At 41.2% G+C, this 21,680-nt stretch overlaps 1 protein-coding gene across 1 annotated transcript in view; it reads left to right on the forward strand.

Annotated features, from left to right (window-relative positions):
- The first annotated feature begins 1,530 nt into the window (after nt 1-1,530).
- The window catches only part of TBXAS1 (thromboxane A synthase 1), a 234,494-nt gene continuing 214,344 nt past the window's right edge, over nt 1,531-21,680 (forward strand). The window contains exon 1 of the mRNA XM_080343746.1: nt 1,531-1,634. Coding sequence (XP_080199872.1) covers nt 1,537-1,634 — 98 coding nt within the window. The 5' untranslated portion in view covers nt 1,531-1,536. The remainder of the gene's footprint in view (nt 1,635-21,680) is intronic.

Here is a 21,680-nt window from a genome sequence, read left to right on the forward strand (position 1 = left end):
TCCATTGTGTTAGAGACTTTACTTTTTTGATACCTATATTATTAACTTCTCTGATAAGAACAGGAAATGTAATACAGTGATATTGGAGAAGCCTCGCACATTAAATCTAAGCAATTATCTTGGGGTTGTATGAGAAGAAACCACTCTTCATCTGGTGTGTTATGGGAATCAGATGTTGCAGAATTTCTGTTTCTCAAGGTTGCCATATGATTCACAAATGCAGGGTTCTTTTGATAGTTTTTATTTTCGTAACTTTCAAATAGGTTGTATGGAACAGGTGGGAAGGCTGCAGTACCCAGGAATGTGTATTTCTAGTTTCATAGCTAACAAATGATACTGGACAGTTTGGGGAATTTTTGTCATGGGCAAGAGTGTTTTACTTGCAAGCTACTGCTGCTGGTGCTGTAATCCTTAAGATTTTTTTGATAAAGGCATTTGGTACGTTTGTAACAAGTTGGTGGTCTTCTCTCATATAAGTGGTTAAAGGCTTCCTTTCGGGTTGCCCTTTCTACTTGGACTGGACCAGATGCCTGAAACACAATTGAGGTTTCCAGGCAGGAAATATAGAAGAAAGCTGAGAAATTCATATACCATGCACAAAATATTTCCTAACTGCAGTCAAAGCTTGATTGTTCATGGGCAGAGTGTTCAAGGCAGTGTGACGGCTTGACTGTTCTGCAACACAGAGATAGTAAATGTTAACCCTGGTACTAGAAATGCAACACAGGGGTAGCCAAAATATCTCTGGAGAGGCTGGCTAATGGTACCTCCCGAGGTAGCACTGCGTTGAGCCGGGAAAATCTGCTGTAGGACTCATGAACCTGAGATGACGCAGCCAAACAGTTCTGTCTGTGTGGATTAACCAGTGTGATAGATGCTGACTTATGGACCCTGGTACTACGGTGGGGTTTTTCTGTTCATTATTTTTTCTTCTAGGTATGTCTTCTAGTAGTTGCATTGGAAGAATTTCCCCCCAATTCCTCCTTTTAGTTTTGATAATTTAAAGTCGATTTTGTTCCATTCTTTTAAGGCATAACCAGGCTGGAGATTAAGTGCTAATTAAGTTTTATGTTGCAAAAGTACTTAATTTTTGTTACTTCAGAGAATGACACTGTGTGCCAGGGTGCTACTGAAGGGTCTTTATATTCTTCTTCTATGACCTGTACCATGGTCAGCGTCTCTCTTCCCCCCCACCCTGACTTTCCCCAGTTTGTTGTACTTGATGTCTAAAAACCTATTCAACAGCACTGATGTCTCAGGCGGTGGGTATGTAAATATTTAGTGGCATGACAGTCAACAACAGTGGGAGGGGGGAAATTGCTACATCCTTCCATTCAGGGAACCTTCAAGTTCTCCCTCAGAGCGTGCAGTTGATGAGAACAGGAAAGGTTTGCAGTTTGCACTTGATATATTTTTGCTCTCCTGGTTCCTGTTTTGTTGCAGATGTTCTTCATATAGCTGTGGGAGGCTTTATCAGCTCTTGTGAAGACTTTCCCCGACACGCACCACTCAAGGCGGGAGCTGCGGTGGAGGAAAATGGAGCCTCTAGGTCTCCTGGCATTTGTCTCCGTAGAAATTAATAGTACAACGGTCACCCTGGCTTTGCTGGCAGTCTTCCTGGTCTTGTTGTATTGGTAAGTGACAAAGGTGATATGGGCTGCATATTGGACACAAAGCCTACTGAAGGTCCTCCAGCATCTGTAGAGTCTTTTATTTGTAAGGGTAAACTGGAAGATAAATGGCTAGAAGGGTCAGGCAAGAGGGAGTTGGTTTGGATGCAGAGATTGAAATAAATACTGACAAAACTTATAATGCCTTTTAGAGAATCCTCTCTTTGCAATATTTTCTTGTAAGTGCTTTACCAACAAGATTCTAACAAAAATTGTCTTCAAAATTAAGAGCTTACTATTGTTGGTTTCTTATTAGTTTCTGTAGGCAGCAGGAACATTAGTGCTGGTCAGAAAGAAATTGAGTACTTGTTGCAGGGTTGCCTTAGATCTCTGTGCTGTACACTTGTCCCTTGGCAGGTTTCTTGGCTTAAGCATACAGACACTTTAACTGCTGTTTAAATTTGCTCTCTTGTAGTGGATACAAATCAGAATAACAGTAGCTGCAATGGTTTGCACAGTAGGCATTGCAGTGAGCTATGCTGAAAAAAAAAAACAAAACCAAAAACCAAACAACGATGCTTTGTCTGGATAATTTATTTCAGAAATTAAATTAACCCAACTCGGAGTGCTTTTCTGACTGTTTTTACTTGAATACCTCTTCAAATTCTGCCTTCCAGTAAACCAATGTTTTTTTTTCTTATTTGTATGTGTGCTCAAGGAAAAGTTTCAGGGATGGTGGTAGAAAAAGAATCTCTGACAAAAACCCAAAGCTAATCTAGAAGAGAATAGTGATGTCAGCTTCAGGTTAGCACAATTGTTATAGCAGTGTAAATGACAGATCATTTCTGCACATATTTCTTCATTCTTTGACCCTGTTGAACTTTGTTCAGCTTCCTTGTGTGTCAAGGGAGGGTCTAGAGAGACTGAAAAAGAGTCAAGCCCGTATTTGATGTGCATTGGCATATCGTGTAGGTGAGTGAGCCAGCTTTCTTAATAAGATCTGCCCTGATCATCACAAACATCCAAGTTCTAATTCCTTTGAATTTTACTGGGAAATAAAATGGCAGTAAAACCATGCTGCTTAGCTGCTGATCTCTGTAAGCTTATGGGGATGAGGGTGAGTGCAGAGGCACACCCACAGTTCAGAAGTGCAGCAGGTTGCTGGTGGGATCTGACCACCTGTGAGACTGCTGGAAGGGCCCGATGTTTCCATATAGTGCATGTCAATGTGTCCTGAGGTCCCTGAAGGCATGGAACTGCTCCGTGTAAATGTAGGGTACCTTCTGGTGCCTGCTTCTCCAGAGCCTCATTTTCTGGTTCTGTTTGAGGAAGACGGTTCTTCCCCTTGAGGTGAAGGCATGGCAGTTTAGTGCAGAATTCAGTCTTGCTATAAACAAACCTAGCTCTAATTGCAGTCTGAAGTCAAAGTTAAACTAGGCTTCTGGCTGTGGACAGTCAGCTGCTGAACTGAGTGCCTACCATATAAGTTTCAGAAAGTCTAAATCAGGATTGAGGTGGGAAATTGCCTTACAGTAGAGATACACCATTAAGTGTTTCTGCTTTCCTGGCTGAAGATGAGTTCTGTGAATGCAACAAGTAAGGAAAGCTGGAGTTTTAAATGGGAAAGTGTTTTATACTCTTACCTGGCAATGGTGACTATTAACCAGTCTTGTTGATCTACAAATACAGGTTGATTTTAAGTAGCTTATTAGATACAGGTGCCTATGAGTCACTCTTCCAATGGAGGAGGGTGCTTCTTAAACTTCCAGTGAAATATACTGGGCAGCATCTGTGGGTTATTGGTAGGTTTGCCTGGTGGCTAAGCTATTCAGATCCATTTATCTCAGTAAGATGGAATGACTGAACCTGTAAGGTTAATGGTGTGAATCACATCTGCAAGTGCTGTGGTTGTTGTTTAAACCTGTCAACCTATTCATTTGAGAGTCTGTTTTTTATATTATTTTTTATACTGCATATCTGTTTAAACAAATGAGTAAAACCCAATGCATGCTCATAGCTTCCTTTATTCATGGCTGAAACCTTGGGTTCAAGGAGCTATTTAAAGGCTATGTAAGGGTTGCTAATAGAAATGCACATCCCTAATTATAGAGAATGTTTTTATTACAATCATATTGCATACCCAATTGTCTGACACTTCCAGGAGTCAGAAAACACAAGTGTTATGTATGGCAGGAGTAATAATAAAGTAATAACTCTTCAAGTTCCTTTGACATTTTCATTCTAAGCCTTATTCTCATTTTTAAATAACTTCTGAATTCTTATTTCTCTATCTTTTTCTGCCAGCATTGTATCATGTCAGAAGGGCAGTCATGGGGGAAGAGAGGAATGAATATTTGCTGTTGTGAATGTTGTTATGGTAGTAGCTTATGTGAACTGTTGTGTGAGTACAAAGAATAGGCGGCTTGTCCACCTTGTTGGCTCTAAAACAGACTAAACAGAAGGCAGTTGCAGGTAGAGGAAAGAGTCGGTAGATCTAATGAACACTAGAATACCAACATGATGATGGCAACTGGTGTGTTGCTGAGTTGTTTCCTTAGCATGGTTTTGGTGGATGGGGGAACTCTGTGATTTAAATGAAAGCCTTGAGCTGCTGCCTGTCAGCTCAGCCTCAGTCACTGTTAACATGTGTATTGTAAGGCCAGCTGTGATTTATCACAGTTCAGCTGGCAGGTGGTATCTTGCTAAGTTGTGATAAGACCAGTCTCTTCAGATTTTTGGGTAAGGTGAGGTCATCTGAAGCAAGGGTTGATTGGGAAAGGGAGGAGAGCCTGTAGCTGCATAAAATTAAACTTCTAGAAAATATATAGGCCTTAGGAGGAAACTTGGATGATTTGGTCCTTTTTTTTTAAAGACTGGTACAATAAAGATAATCGACAACTCTTTATAACAAATCCTCTAATAGCACATCTCATGCATTGTTATCGGTGTAATACAGAGATGATGCTTGTAGTGTATTGTGTCAATTTTAAATCAGGGAAAAATTCAGTGACTGTAATCTCTCAGTATTTATCTTCCACATGACCTTAAGTCAGCTATAAGGAGAGGCTTTTTAAGGTAGTTGATTTAATGTTGGGAGTAGAAAGATAAGCTTTTGGGTACATAGTCTCTTCAGATTTGAAATGGGAAAAACAAACCTGAGGTGTCTTTTTTGGTAATCTGTCAGTTTAACTGATGTGCTCAAGTCTGCTTGCTGTCCTTCATTCCTGAAGGACTTAGTTGTCTACTCCTCTCCCCATCCTGACTTCTTGCGCTCAGTAGGTCAAAGTCTCTTCTTGCAGGTCTCCTATAATGGATGGTCTCCTTCAATGTCTCTTGCTACCTCATTACTATTATGACAGTGAAATTACTGTTTTGCTGACTACAAAAAGGCATAATATGGCTAAATACATAAAATTCAATAATACCAGTGGCACAACGTGGACTATTCTTTAAATTCTCTTGCCCATGTCCCCCCCCACCCACTGTGATTTTTAATAGCCAAACTGATTATCAGAGCAGTTTCTTTTCAGTGAACTTTCTCAATTTCAAGGACTGCTATCTATTTGCTTATTCTCTGTGAATCTCAGAGTTTTTTTAGGCACAAAATGAAAACAAACACTTAAGGGAGGAATGAGGTTAAGATTTACAAATCCCAGTGATATTCTCTATTTAAAAATACAGTAGTATATCTATGCAACATATCGTTCATTTTCATTTTAAACATATGCTGAGATGGGTATCCCATGCTTGGCTGTAGCTGCAAACATTGCTTTGTGTCTTTCTTTTTGCTGTCTGAGAAGATGTTTGATGAAATGAAAGCAGGAGCTTATCTTGCTTTAAAGTTTAATGTACCATAAGCTTAACATTATGAAGAAGCTGTCACAGCATTCAGATACCTGTGTTCAAACTGAATTATCAACCCCTGTCTAAACAAACCTGTTTTTTTTTAGAAATATGGAGGTTGGATGGGAGGTGTTTGTTGATGTTTGTGAGATACATGTCTAATTGCATGCTTTCAAACATAGCAAAACACATACTAGCAGTGTTCTTGTCTGTTTCTGAAAAGCTAAATCATTCAGAAGATGCCAGTTTTACACTGAAGTAGCGTTAATGATCACTTGTGTTACAGAAATGTATAGAGAGATTGAGAGATTTGCCTTCCACTGGATCTAGATACTGTCCACCTATTGCACAACAAGTCAATCCTGACCCAAAACATTTGCAGTCTCTGATCAAAAAGAATGAAAACTAAACTTTTGCCTCTAGTCTTAAGCCTAGGCATTTGCTTACACTTAGATACAGAAGGTACTTAAAAGTGGAGGACAACGTGTTAGAGTTCATCATTTGATAGTATACCTGTACAAGACCACTTCAGAAGTTAATCTTGGGACAGATAGTATTTTGATACAGGTGACTTCAATACTATTGTTTGTTTGGCATTATTTTACATCTGTTGTTTTTGAAAGAGCTCTGAAAAAGAAAGTTTAGAGATAGCTGTCTCCAAGTAAAACTTTGTTCTGTTTTTGCAGAACCTTGCTATTTGAGCTTGAGTTAGGCAAAAGTGAGATAAAAAACCTTGCTATTTGAGCTTGAGTTAGGCAAAAGTGAGATAAAATAGATTTCCTTTTTTTTTCCTCCAACTAGATGCCACCTAAAACTAGATCTTGCACCATTTCTTCCTCCTAAAAAATTCAGTGTTTACAAAAGATGTTTGATTGCTAGAGCGTTAGGCTGATGGTTTGAGTGCAGGTGTAGGGTGAGCAGGTTATTCTCCCTAACACATCCAGATAATGCTTCCAACCAGATCCAGTGTCCGGCAGTACAAAAATGGGATCCTTTCTGAAAGGAACACCAACTGTGGGTGAGTAGACCTGAACTTTTCCAGCTCTCACTGCTGCCATCAAAGGTAGAGAGCTACAAGGATCACTGTGGCTGGAGACAGAAGCCTGGGTAGGGAACACCAATATACACCATTAAGATGTACAGCTCTCATGGCAGGCTCATTAGTTTGCAGTGAACCCCACATCAGGTTTACAGGGTCAAAAGGCTGGGAAGTTTGGTTTTCTTTGGTATTCTTTTAACTTCAGCTGTTGGTTATTTTTTTTCCCTAAAATGGCCATTATGTCAGTGGAAGTCACTCTGCTTCCCTCCCCTTCATTCAAAGGGCTTATGAAAGCTAGAAGGATCTGACTCAACAGGAAACATCAGCAAATTGCTGTTGGTGACAGAAAAAACTAACAGATTCGGAATAGTCTTTGTCACGTGGTTTTACGTGAAGCAAATCTGGAATTCTCACTAACGTGTCAAACATAATTTGATCCCACAGCTGTGCAGTGTATGGCCTTGTCTTTGAGCTAAATCAAGCATCTCTAGGTGAGACTGAGAAGGAGCAGTGTAAGCTACTGAACTATAATTTGGAAAAGTGCCACGCCACAAATGACTAAATACTTTCTTTATTTGAAAACAAGGTAGATTTGATAATCCAAAAAGAAGTTCCCTCAGTGCCCTGATTATGCTGCTTTTATGTCAACAAATCACTCTTTTTTTGGTGAGGGGAAGGTAGAACAGGCTTCCATAATTACAATTGCAGGTTATCCCGGTAAATGTAGCTCAGCCTCTAGTGCTGTGCTGCTTTGGATTTGCTTGCTTGCATGTCATTGCAAAACTCAGACACCTCTTATGTTCAAATGTTGTATTTGTGTTTATTTGAAGACCTTTTTCTTTTGTGAAGGTGCATTTCACCCTAACAACTCTGTGTAAAGTGAATCTTCAGCCTACTCATTCCTTGTGGTCTTCGTTTTTCCTAAACCTTTTCATGCCTCTGCCCAAAAAATCCCTCAAGGACAATTTCTTTAAGTGCACGGAAATTATAGCATTAATAGTATATTAACGTAGACCTACAGGGATAGGTTAACTTCCTTTTACCCATCTTCTGACCTCATCTCCAGATCTAGTATCCAGTGGAGCATGCTGTGAAGCTGGCTAGTGCTCACAAATGCCACTAGACCAACAGGAGCTGGACACAGTCCTTGAGCAATCTCATTTCTGCTTTTCCTTCCCACAGGGCTTGGGATGGACTGGGTCTGGTTTGAACTGGGATGTACAAGCAGGAGAGACTGGCAAGGAGGGAATTAATCTGGCCTCTCCACCAGGCAGCTTCTGCCTGGGAGTCTTCTCTGGAGCTTTACTTAGCTCTTCTGGACTAGGTCTTTGGTTTTAACTTCCGATCTGCTGTTTGCTTTGAGGCAGGTTGCTTTTCTTATCTTGGGGATATTCGGGCACCTCGCAAAATAATTTTGGGTGCTTTGAGTTAGCTTCTAGGATCTCCTGCCTCCATCTACTGACTGTATTAGCAACCTGATGAACTTAACATGCTGCTTCTGGTACACTAAATGGAATTTAAATTAAATGGTGAAAGAAGGCAATGTAAACAACCTCCTTAAGGAGAAGACTATGCCTGTGTGAGCAGTGGGGCACTCCATCCCATTGCTCAGGGACTGTCTCTTGCTGTGCCTGTGCATTTAACTGCCAGGCTCAGCAGGGCCTCTCAGAACTGCTGTAATTCCTCCAAACCGTGCCATGAACTCTGGTCTCCCCTGAACCCCAGGGGAACGTATTGGCAGTTCCTGTGACTGCTCTGCATTGGGGTGACTAGTTTTGCATCTTTGTGTGCTCCAAGGGGTGAGGACTTGTCAATCCACATCTTTCAGATAGCAGTCCAAGTGTCCTGCCAGTCTGGCTGTGGTCCTTCTTAAATGGAAAGTTAAATCAATGGGGAGTTTTGACAGGTGAGACTTCCTCAGAGTGCTGAAGAGTAAATCGGTGTTCTCTCTTCATTGTCCCCTTCAACACTGCTCCCATCATTAAAAGAAAGTTGCCCGTGTTCTTCTTTTTCACTCCTTTTTGTCTTTGCATCAGGCTTTGTCAATAATAATGTTCAGTGTGTTCTATTCTCATTGCTGTCTCACTGGTAATTAATACCTTTGATTGCCATGCCTTGCTCTTCTGTAGGAAAGTTTTATACAGTATTTAATGGAGCTGTCTAAAAACAATTTTAAAATAAAATATTGACATATTATTGAGAGATTGTCTTTTATCAGTTCCCCTTGACATACCTGAAACCTTTAGATGGATTTTTTTCTATCTTTCTGTTATCTCCCTAGGTTTGTTTTTGGCTTTTTTTCCCTATTGAAAACGAAGTTTACTGTTCTATGAGCTCAGTGTGTGCTAACTGCTGAGAAATAGCCAGCAGAAAGAGCTCAAAGTATTTTCTGGTTTTGGTCTGGAAACACATTTAGTTCACTTTCCCAGCAATAGTGGAAGAATTTGGGAAAATTATGTCCAATGTCCATCTCTTCATTCCCTTGTCTTATGTGCCATTGCTTACACTGCTAACAATTTCTTTTAGGTTCTGCTTGTTTATTTTACATGTGTTTTCTATGGCTGAAGTGATTTTGCAGGTCAATACTAGAGTTTTAATCCAAGAGTCATCTAACATGTGGTAGATTCTCCATATCCATTCCTCTGGTTGTTTCTTTCCTGGTCAGTCCTGTTTTTCATGGTTCTGTAGGACCTGTGGGGTTCTTGGGGAGTTTGATAAGGAAGCAAGAAAGAAGGGAAAGAGCAAAATCTGTTATTTTGGTATGTTTTTCAGATAGAAGAAGCAGCTAGATGCCCAGAATGGCTGGGGAAGGACTAGGAAGAATGAATGGGAACAGAAGGATATTATATGAATTTGAAGGGAGTGGTTACAGATGGAGGTCAAGTATGTTTGGGAAAGTTGAGACTGGAGGAAAGGAGCTGAAGTGAGATGTATGTTGGGAGCAGGGCATGAGGTGGTAGCTGTATGCTTGTGTTGACAAAGTGAAGTTTACTTCCTTGGAAAGAATAGTTCCTTTCAGTTAGTGGAAACCTTGTGATACTTGTTAGGAGTTGAGGGGTGTGGGAAGGATGAAAAGGCAGTGAACTTTAGAGGAGATGGGTAATTGGTAACTGTATGATCATAAGCTCCTGCTGTATGAATGCTCTTGGATGAGAACTACTGGCAGAGTTTTGAACCTGTAACCCTAGGTTTTCTTGTAACTTATTCAGTAGCAATAAATCTGATGTAATCTGTGCGTGCATGTTTGTGATTTCTCATATGAAAAAGCTCTAAAGAGCTTTTATGTAAACACCCTCTCAGTAGAGCTATAACAAGATGAAGAGGTCATTGAGGCACGTAGTTTGAAATGTGGGAACGACATGAAATATAGCCACCCTGGGAGAAAAAGGAGCAGCTAAAGGATCTTCAATGTGTTGCACACCAGCATGAGGGACAGAAAGTGATGGTGGTGAAGTCTGCAAGGGCCTTCTTTCAACTCTTAAAATATCAATATGATCTGTTTGCTCTCCAAAGATTTTAACAAACCTCAGTTTTAAGGTTTTCTGAAATGCTCATCGTGAATTGAGATGCGGTAATCTCTCCAAGAGAGACCTCAGTATAAGCTTCACAGTAGGAAAACTGAGAAGCTATATATTTTTATTAGGGTAGTGACTATATCACTAATGTTCTGGAATGTTTTGTGTCTCTGAATGTTATGATGTATTGTACCCAGCACAGAACTCTGAGTTGCCCAAATATTTCCTCAGTAGTCAGTCAGGTCAGAGTTCTGGCTGAGGGACAACACAGCTTTAAGAAGAGCAAACACCTCTTGGTGGTTCCAGAAAGACTTAATGTCCACTCCGTGGCTAATTAAGCCAGACTGACATTTAGCAGCCTTCACTTCCAGATACATATCTGGCCTTCTGTCTCTCTTCTTCTCTTAAGAGCTAAGAATAGGTGGTGCAAAGATAAAAGATCCTCAGTTTTGTGATAACTATCCCTAGCTATGGCAACACACCTTGAACCTTTTGGATCTCAGAAGAATAGTATTTTAAACTTTTTCTACTAGAAAGTTTTAGACTTCAGGTAATTTCTCACAGTTTGGACACCATTCTCAGTAGTTATGTTTTTAAACTTTTTCAAGTTAAAATTACTAACAGTAGTTAATTATATAGTGTTGTCACAATTTATTTTCTTTCCTGAGATGTGACTTTTGCTTAATACAGTTGGAAGTGATATCAACTTAAGTAGAAAACCAGCCATCTGGTGTCCTTCTAGGACACAGAGCCCTGTTGTTATATGAAAGAAACCATGAGATCTTGGATGTCAGGCACAGGGAAGTGAGGAACCTCCCCAGAGCAAGGTTGCAGAGAGAGCTTGGAATATCAACTGTGGGCACAAGGTGGTGGAAGGACCGTAAGAATCTGTGCCTTTGCAGACCATGCATTTTGTAAGGACTCGTGTATTTAAGTGGGTATTCATCCTGCCAGGACTCAGGCTGGGATTTGAGACTTGGGATTTGGGTAGTTTGTCCCTAACCTGCCTCCTCAGCTTTAGTAGAATCAAGCTATTAACAAGCACGGTGAGGTGGACTTTACTTCCACAGTAGGTGGTGATTCAGTTCCTCTTTCAAACCTTGACTGTATCACCTATGGACATTTTACCATTTAATTTTTGACATTTCTAGGGATTCTGTACAGTAAAACCTTTTCTTCACCCCTGCCCTCTCCCACCCCCCTGCCTTTTATTTACATTCCTGAGTGAGAGCGTAGCCAAGCAGTGAGCTCTGTGCCATGGAAGCATTTTATATTTTGAGCAGAGATAAAAATCTCGTTCCTTCTATAAACAAAACAAATCAACAGATGATGCCCAGGAGAACCATTTCTCTATAACTGTTTTCCTCCAGCTGCTTTCAATTCTGTGCAGCTTGCAATGCACCATATGAAATACGTGTGTGCCTTTCTGTGTGTGCAAAACACACGTTTCCTCCAGACAGTGGCAGCTCCGTCATAAAAAAAAAAAACAACAAACCAAAACCAAACAAAACCCTCTCATTTTTTCTTTTACAGTGCTGTAATAATAAGATTACTGATAGAGTTGAGATGTTTGGTTGCTTAATAGCGTATAGTTTAGCAATACTAGAAGATATAGTAGAGGAGCTCTGCGGTCACAGCCACCTCACCCTCTCTCTGAAGGGGTTTGGACTGCTGTCCATGGGAGGATGAGGGACAGAAATAATCTGAATGAGTTTGAGTGCATCATAAACCTGACAGGGAGGGGGAATGAGGGTACAGCCAAAATGCTTGTTTGGAGTTCGCTGCCCTGCATTTGCTTGCATATGTCGCTGTGTCAGTGAGGAGTTCCTCGGTAGTGTCACAGCAGCTTTGTGGCCAGGCACAAGCCTGTTGCAGGAATGAGCCTGGTAGGAGGCAATCAGAAATGGCCCCTCCAGCCTGCTGGAAGCCCTTGCTTGATGGTACCTCTTGCTTTTCTGGTTTTGTTTGGTTGTGGTGAACAGCTGGGAGGTTCAGGTGAATGGCCAAAAGCTGCAGGGGCCAGGCAGTGAGACTCAGCAGCATCATGGAAGATGATCATGAATGGGAAAGAGCAGAGGGTGCTGGAGAAGGTGCTGGTAAAGAACTTGCATGGTGAGGTCTCACATGCTTGAGCATAGTTGCAGGCCAGCCCTTGGCAGAGGTGCAGTTGCAGTTGTCTCTTATCTCAGCAGTATCTTTCTGCTCATCTTCCTCTCCTGAGATATGCTTCTATACAGGAGGATGGTGGTTAAACCAGATGTTCTTAAACTGGGGCCCGGGGGAGTAGTATTTATCTTTCCAGGGGCCTTGCTAGGTTAATGGTCTGTCTTTTGCTATCAATACTCAGTAGCCCCTGAGATGTGGAGGAACTTGAAGTTAACAGAGGAGCAGGAGGTATTAAAATTCAGCAACACTTCTTCTGGTCCTCTTGGTGAAGTATGGTTTAGACCTGAAGGAAAATATTGCGGTTTTTCATTCAAAAATCTCCCAAGAGCTTTTATGTAAACACCCTCCAAGTGTGCATGTATGTACTCACATATGTATACATTTCTATATAAACATATAGCAAGTGACTGGGAACAAACAGCTTCTAAATAAACAGCAGAACGTAACTGATCTGATCCTTGGATAGATCACAGTCAGTGCCCAAAGCAGCCCCTTTATCCCATCTCTAGCCAAATGACTTCTGGCAGCTAAGGAAATAACCTTGGGTAAAACCAATAGAATGTTTATAACAGGGACATTAGCTATTGACCCTGAAAGTGTTTTATGACACCACCTTGGTTTTGCCTTGTATATCTTCATTCCGTGGTTGATATGTTGTACTGTGTTTTTGAAAAACTGCAGTCTTTCCACACCACTTGGGAATCTGTCGCTTGGGCACTCAGACTTGGGTTCACATCCATCAGTACTGGATCATTCTCTAAGGCAGATCTGATCTGGACCGAGGTAGGCACATGAGACAATTTTGATTTAATTAATGATAGTGCAAGACAAGTAATTCATACCATTTCTGCTATGCTATTGGGAGAAGATAGGCTGTACCTGATCTGGTTCAAAGTTCACTTTTCCATATTAAAAAATTTGAGTTAACAGAGTTTTTGTCACAGAATTACAGAATGGTTGGGGTTAGAAGGGACCTCTGCAGATCATCCAGTCCAACCCACCTGCTAAAGCAGGTTCACCCAGAGCAGATCACACAGGAATGTGTCCATGCAGGTTTTGAATGTCTCCAGAGAAGGAGACTCTACAGCCTCTCTGGGCAGCCTGTTCCAGGGCTCTGGCACCCTCAAAGTAAACAAGTTTCTCCTCATATTCAGATGGAACCTTCTACATTTCAGCCTGTGCCCATTGCCCCTCATCCTGTTGTTGGGCACCACTGAAAGGAGCCTGGTCCCATCCTCTTGATACCCACCCTTGAGATATTTATAAGCATTGATGAGGCCTCCTCTCAGCCTTCTCTTCTCCAGGCTGAACAGACCCAGCTTTCTCAGTCTCTGCTCATAAGATGCTCCAGACCCCTAATCATCTTTGTAGCCCTTTCTGGACTCTCTCCAGTAATTCCTTGTCTTTCTTAACTGGGAAGCCCGCAACTGGATGGAGTATTCCAGATGCAGCTTCACCAGGGCAGAGGAGGAAGAAGGCATTCCACCTTTTCTGTATCCTTAGTCACCGGGGCACCCACGTCATTCAGCAGCAGACCTACATTTCCCCTGACCTTCCTTTTGCTGGTGATGTACTTGAAGAAGCCCTTCTTGATGTCATTGGCATCCCTGGCCAGACTTAATTCCAAGTGGAGCTTAGCCTTCCTTACTGCATCCCTGTGTACTCTAACAGCCTCCTTATATTCCTCCCAGGTGGTCTGTCCGTTTTTCCACATTACATAGGCATCTTTCTTCCATCTAAGTTTTGACAGGAGCTCCTTACTGATCCATGCTGACCTCTGCTTTGGGTGGTATGGCTGGGATGATTTTGATCAGAGGCTTCTTGCCCTAAACTTGCATTTACTGTATCATTAAAACAGGGTCTCAAACTTGTTTGAGAACTCAGTTCCATTTACTTTGTGCAATTGCCCTGGTAAGATTAGGGAGCAGCAACAAAAGGTCAATACAAATTTCACTGGCTGCCAAGTGCACACAGATAAATTTTTTAATACTTCTGTTTGTGAATGTGTTGCCCAAAGTGATCTGCTTATGTCTGAGCATTTAGGCCTGTGGCATCCATGGAGCTCAAACTCAGAGCTTTAAGGAAATGAGAGGTAAGCGTTGTAACATAGATGACTTTTTTTGTCAAAGCAGCAAAATATCTTAGGTGCTCAGCTCTATTGAAAATTTGGCTTTAAATGGAGGTGGATAACAGTCAGAAATCTTGTCGCAGCTGTTGCTGGCAATGGCTGGTTGTTTTTCTGGGTGACACTATTTTGTGTCAAGTTACAGAGCTGACTGTAAAATTCAAATATTTTTCAGTAAAGCTTACATGAGCAACTTGTCTCATTCATTATCCAAGAAATTCTGAACTTCTAAGTAACTGCTCTAAGCTGATTTACTAGTCTAAGCCCTTTAAATTCATAGGCTGAATTTGGCTTGCATTTGTTGAACCAGTGATAAAATGGTGTTACTTTTTTTTTAGTTTCTTACCTGAGAACAGAAATAACTCTCTCAACTTTCAACTTTCATGTGGTCCATTCTCTGACTGAAAAATATTGTTAAACGTACTACTGATAAAGTAAAAGAGCAACACGCACAGAAACCCAAGCAGGACCACAAATCCTTCTCTGAAATTGTTCACACTGGTTATGTGAATAAAAGAATATTGATGCTGTTTGCAGAATTGTGATGATATAGGACATTGCTCTTACATGATAGAAATAGTGTGCCTGTATGTGTCCCCATCTATCTGTCCACCCACCCAGCTCTTTGTTGTTTTGGTTAGCTCTGTAGTTGGCAGACATACCACAGAACCACTTCCTGAGGCAGAAAATGTCCTTTTTCAAGGTTTCACAGAGGATCATTGCAGTAGCTGTTTTGTCTTTTCCTTGCTTGGCAAAGGCCTTTTGACTGAAAAAAATTTTGCTTAGTTTGGGAGGAATTATTGTATCTAGTCAGACACTAATGACTTTCAGTTGAATGTGGTGGATTTTGGTTCCCATTCCAAATATTTTGTAGAGACACAGTGCACTGAGAGATGTTTCAGCTGCAATGACTGTTGATCCCTAAGGATGCAGCTGATCTATTTATGATTTTGTTGTTTTTTTTTTCTTAGTTTATTTATTTATTTTTTTTAATTTGTAAATTGCATTGCATTTGTAAATAGCCAGTGGCCAAAATCATTATCAATGTGTTAACTTAAAGATCAATCAGCATTTTCAAAGGCTGGACAGTTTCAAGAGCTTTCTCTGAGCAAGTTGGAGGCTTTGTCTTGTAGGCTGTGAGCAAATTGTTACAAAACACAAGAGAGCTGGTAGGAGTTTAAGGAATCATAATTAATTGACAATGGTTTTTCAAAACCTGCATTTTCCAATTTAAAATAAGCTGTTAAAATAATTTAGAACAGTGTTATGGTAGTCCCTTGGTACATGTAGGTAGCTTTGGGTTAAACATATAAATAATGCTGAAAGGACTATATTTAGTTCCAGACTGATCCAAGGACAACTGAAAAACTGAAGGTCAAATAACAAAATGAAGAAAAGAAAATTATAGCCCTCCTTGTTCTGTTCTGCAGCATGCTGCTTGGCAGCCGTGAAGGTTCAATACTGGGGAATTTGTCACATACAGCTATTTATGATTTGTACTTTAAGTAAAGCAAGTAAGCATGAAGTCTGTGTACTTATTGACAAAAGCACATCACTGAGTCTTGTCACACTGAATCAACTGCAATCTGAGTACTGCAAAATTTCTGAGGCCTGGATATTAAAAGATCTATGAAAGACCAATTAATCAATGATGGCTTTCTTCATACTCTGTCTTGACTCCTGGAATCTAGCAGTTTCTTCCTAGAACTGAGCTAAAGAATAACCAGGTACTAAATTGTGGGCTAAGACCATTGCTTGATATTTTTTTTTCTTGTACAAACTATTGAAATTGTTGAACAAGAGGGACTTCAGGTCACTGTTGACTTGGGAGAACTAGGAGTCTGTGCTTGAGCATGAGTTTGTTTAAATAGCCCAAGTGCAGAACTGAATGCTTCTATTTACAGAGATAAGGCAATGAGCTTCAACCTATCTAAGTCAGCCCTCCAATGGTCATGGTGGTGGTTTTTTTACTTCTAATGGAGGGACCTTGTGCCTGTGCCGCCTATCTGGGCAGGATCAAAGGTAGGTGCTAGGCTGTATTCTCTTTGCCTAGGAAAAGCATTTCACTTAGGTAGCTGCACGTAACACAGGCACTGTTAGAGCCACAGGACCAGATCTTAATGGGTCATGCCTATCTCTTCATCTGAGGACGTGCTCAAGGATGGTGAAACTCTGAATGATCATGCTGACCATAAATTGTCAGTGATGTGATTTGTGAAATCAAGTTTTTGTGATGTTTCACTTGACCTAATCTTGCCAAGCTTGATCATGCCTACTGGTCCTCTTGCACAGCTCCCCAGCCTTACTGGCCAACCAGCCCACAGTTCCTGGGGCCAGATCACATCCCTGGGGTATCTGCTGGCCACTTTGCTCCAGCCAGTTGACTCATTCTGATTGCCAGTGCCTTTGTGAGGGGATTTTAGTAGTACATGGTGTGATTAATTATTTTCAGAGGCTTTATTCCCTTTAAACTAGTTTGACACTAGCCTTCCTGTCTCTGAACTACTTATGAAACCATATTCAGTTGAAACTGCATGGTAGTATCTCCCACAGTAGTGGGTTTTTCAAATTGGGTAATATACTTTATGTCAAATGTGTGCATTGTATGGACAATGTCTACTCAAACAAAACATTGGCCACCAGTTGAGTGAAGATTAAATGCATCCTCAGTCATCCTCAAAAATGAATTGGAATATATGTGATTCAACTTGGCTAACCACTTTTCCCAAGATGGATGCATTCAACTCTGAAACAGCAACATTCAGAGAAAATGACTTGTTTTTTCTTAGCTGGAAACCATGTCTTGCATAATTTGTGTTTTTGCAATTTCACTTTAAATCTAGGATTTGCATGTCAGAGATAATGGGAAACAATTATTTCCTTCCACTTATTAGCTGGCTGTTGTTTACATTTCCTATGAGCGAATCTCTCTCTCTCTCTCTTGGTCTTTAAAATATTTTTGTGCATGCTGTGTCTAAAACCACATCAAATTGGAGGCCCAGTAATTAGGGCCATCCCTTCAGCAATGAGTTAATCTCTTTGAAGAAGTGAAGAACAAATCGGGATTGTCCTCAGCCAGAGTCCCAGCTGATGCATCATTTTTAGTCCGGTTGTTTCTTCAGCTCTTGAATTTATTATATGTTTAATCATGACTTTGTTTCAGAATAAAGCATAAACTCAGTTATGGTTTAGAAGATTGGTTGGAGTTACATCTGATGAAGGGCCGTGTAAACTGAAACTTGAAATTTGGCCTTTGAAGATTGCGTAAAATACTAACACTTGCAAATGTCTCTCTTAACAGACGTATTTCTAACAAATGGTTGTTTGCCCACTTATTTTTTCTTTCAATATTACAAGGAGCACCTACATGAATGGCATATCTTTTCATTGGTTTAGTTATGCTGTTCATTTATAGCTTACTTTCCACTACCTCAGACTTTTACAGATTATTTATGGAATAAATCTGAGTTCATAAGCTTAAATACCAGATATTTGTGATCTGAGTGAGGAATCGCTGGGCAGAACAGGGAGTTCACAGTGCTAGAGCTGAATGTGGGTACAGCCCTGGCTTTGCTTTAGTATACGGAGCCTGACATTTGCATGTGCATGCACGAGAGGAGGAAAAAAAGAGAAATTCCTGAAACTTTCACTTCCCTTACTGCTGATTACCAAAAATGAATTTAAAAGGAACTCCCAGCCCTCACTATGTGTGGTATGTCATGACTGCGTATTTTTGAGCTGTTTTTGAGGAGCCATTAACCTCACTGTCTAAAAGCAAGCAAGCAAGCCAACAGAATCCTCCTAACTGTCAAATGCAAGTTAAATGGATGCTTAAGTTAGTTTTCAACTATGAAGAACATTTTGTTGTTCATGTTTAGTCTGTAAGGGTGCTCAGTTGTCCCAGTTAAAGTCAGAGCCTGCCGCATCAGGAGAAATAATCTTTACACAATGTGCTATCTAACTATGCATGCCTTTGTGATGAGACAAATATACCTTTTGTAACAAAACCAAGTAAGAAATATCTTAGGAGCATAGAAAGCTTGATTGTGATCTTTATTACCTTGCTGTAAAGCAAGAGCAGCACTGCTGAACTCTGTGAAGTTGCTCTAAATTGAAGTGTGAGCTCTGAAATACAGAGCAGAATAAATTCACTTTATATACTTTAACTTGGAGAAGGCAAGTCTCTGTGGCAGTCCCAGCAGGATTACCAGCATTCAATCAATTTTGGGGCTTGTATATCCCAGCATTGTAGGTAGGCTTGGGAAGCTTATTTTGCGGTAGAAATGTCAATGCTCTTACACAGAATGCTCTGCTAACAGCCAAACCTCCTAAATAATCATCATCCCTACTGTTCAGCGTGTGAACGCTGAGAACAGAAGTGTTGGGGGAATCTTTCTCAGTTCTGGCAGAAAACGTGTCTCTCAGAGAACAGGAGACTTTCCACTGGCGCAAGTCCTTACTTCGAGAGATCCGTCTCTTTGCTGAGACAACCATCTGGCCATCTCTGAGGGATGGTGGTTTGTGGCACGTTGCTGCTGGGGGTGGGTGTTATCTATCCAGGTGGCTCGAAAGCCTCTTTATGCTTGCGTGCCTTTGCCACGGGCAGAATGCATAACTCCAGGATTTTTAATGCTTAATTTCGTTATCCAAACTCCAAAATATTGTGCAACTATTTTTTGGGGTGGAGGGAAACCCTAATCCTTTCACTTTTGCTATTTAAGCCACAAGCAAGTCTTTACTTGCTCATAGATTTCAGGACTTTAAGATTACTTTTGGTTCTACCTAGCAACCACAAGCCTAGAAATAAGTTTTAGTTGGAGCCCTTTATCCACGCCCAAACTCCACTTCCTTAGGCAATCGTGCGGTTTTAATACTGATGCTTTCAGAAAAATCCAGATAATGAGGGACTCATGATTAAGCTGTGAGATTTTGTTGCTAGGTTTATTCTTGTGGAGCAGAACTAATAAAACCTTAAGGAAGAAGCTTTGGCCAAGTTTTTAAAAGTAGGATATTTCTATTGTGAAAAACAAAATTTTAAAAAAAAGGCAAAAAAAAAAGGTGCAGCAAATCTTGGAGATTGAACCTCAAGTTAATTGAATTCGTGTGACCAGTGTAGGCTTTTTGGTGAGCTGGAACCAGACAAACAGGTGTCAGGTGCAGAGAAGACAAAGTAGGATCAGTATGTTGGCTGTGAACTGAGCCCTGCTTCCTCCTCCTTGCATGCATAATGTTATGATGAAAGTTGGCAAAAGGAAATACGATTGCACGTGCTTAAGTGTTGACAGCCAAGGAGCTGGGCTTTCTGTTTACAGAGGTAAAAATGACAAAAAAGTTGGGGAGTAAAGCTTCCTCTGTGTCTTTGCAGAGTCCTGGAAAATATGAGCTGAAAAAACTGGAAGAAAGCCTGTAATAGAAATATGATTTAAAAAAAATCCAACAAACAAACAAACAAAACCCCCAAACAACAACAACAAAAAACAAAACAAAAACAAACCCCAAACCCAACAAAAAAAAACAGACAACAAAAAACTCAAAAATATTCTAATGAAGAAAATACTCTGATGCAAATTGCAAAGGAAAATCACTGCATCCCCCTGGATGTGTGCTGTATTCCAGAGCAATTGAGAAATGCATGCTAACGGGAAAGGGGGGACAAGTTTTCCCCTTTCCTGGACTTTTGATACAATTATTTAGCCAACACTGAGAGAATCTCTGAATACTCTAAAACTTCAGTCATTTCTGAAATATTGACCAGGGACATTTACTAAATTCCAGAGCTGGTGAGGTCAAGGTAATGAGATCAAGTGATAAGCCCAGTAGTACCCACTGATTTAGTTGTTTGGACACTGTAACCAAACTGTGACCTCCTTGTTCTGCAGCCTCTTTGATCTAACTGTGAAAACACAGCTGCTTACTGGATATCGCGTGCTAGTGCACATGTAGGCGTTAGGGTAACTTTTTGTGACATTTGCTTTAATTATTCTGGGGTTGGATTATAAAAATGAGTATCACCCACCCGTCCAGCTTTATCTGTTACTCAGAGCCCTGTTTTACTTGCCGGTGGTATAACTAGTGAGAAGATGACCATGTGGCATCTGTGAGATATTCTCCCATCTGACTTGGGAGTGAAAGGTGGAAAAAATCCTCCAGAATGAGGCAGGGAGCAAGACCTCCACAGTCTTCTAGAAAAATCTTGACAGGGGGGTGGAATTACTGCTATTTTCAACCCTGGCAGCTTTGCCTAAGGACTAGCCCTAGATCAAAGTTTCTTCTAACAGATGGATGGCTTCAGGTCACTGTGACTTGTGCAGTGGGCACTGGCAAAGTACCCTCTGGTACACAGGCTTTGTGTGAAGACACTCATTGATATTCCATTCTCACGGTCAGTGGCAATTCCTTGGTGTCTGCTTTCCCCTGTGCCTCTCTGTGTGATGCAGCCCCTGGTGTTGAGCAGGCAGGGTGAAGCCTCCAGCGTGGGACCCAGGTCTGCCCAAGGCTCTGCCTTGGTGTAAAACTGCCTGTGGTATGGGTCTGTTCAGGGATGGACCTGTGTTTTACTCTTCTTTGTTGACTTTTATATTTATTTTGCTTCTGGATAGCTGTTTGTTTTTTGACATCTCTGCAACACAATGATTCCCTCTGGAGATACTCTGCCATCAACTCTCCACTGCCTGTGCCAGACTCCATGTGGTATTTCCTTCCCCAGGCAGGAAAACACAGGTATGGAGCAGAAATTAAGCCTGCTAAAAGCTGCACCACACTCCCACAAAGATATCTACCCAGATCCATATGAGATCATACACTGGAACCCAGCTACTTCCTGCCCCAAGTTTAAGCACCGTGAGCACAATAGTTTCATGATGTATGGATGTGCCCTGGAATCACTTAGAGCAGAGGAGCGAGATGGAGAATTTATGTCTAGCCCATGGCAGAGCATGTGAGCTCCTGGCTGTTGTGTACTGTTGCTTTTCCACTCACACGCAAGATTATCAAAATGTTTCTGTAGGCTTGCTCCAACTTCCCTGCCCAGCTTTTGACTCTTCATTTGAGAACCTTTGTGAACTAAACAGTAGCAGCCCAGTGCTCAAAGATGGTGAATGGTGAGAGCACAGCTGGAGCCGGATTGACAGGCCAGGTTGCCACAGAGCTCGGCAGGAGCTGGGAGCCCGCAGCGCTGGCTCTGCAGGCCTGCTCACTGGTCTCCTTTCCCCCCAGGCACATGAGTAGATGGATTTAAAAATAAATAGGAAAGCAGCCTGGAGTGCCACTGTGTGTGTCCCTCTGAGCATGATTCAAAGGCATGTGCTGGGGAAGTTTAGAGGTGATTAGACATATGGACTGGCATCAGAAATGCAAAGTGCATCCAAAGAAGCGCCAGAACT

The sequence above is a fragment of the Nesoenas mayeri genome, assembly GCF_963082525.1.
Source record: "Nesoenas mayeri genome assembly, chromosome: 1".
Classification (NCBI taxonomy): Eukaryota; Metazoa; Chordata; class Aves; order Columbiformes; family Columbidae; genus Nesoenas; species Nesoenas mayeri.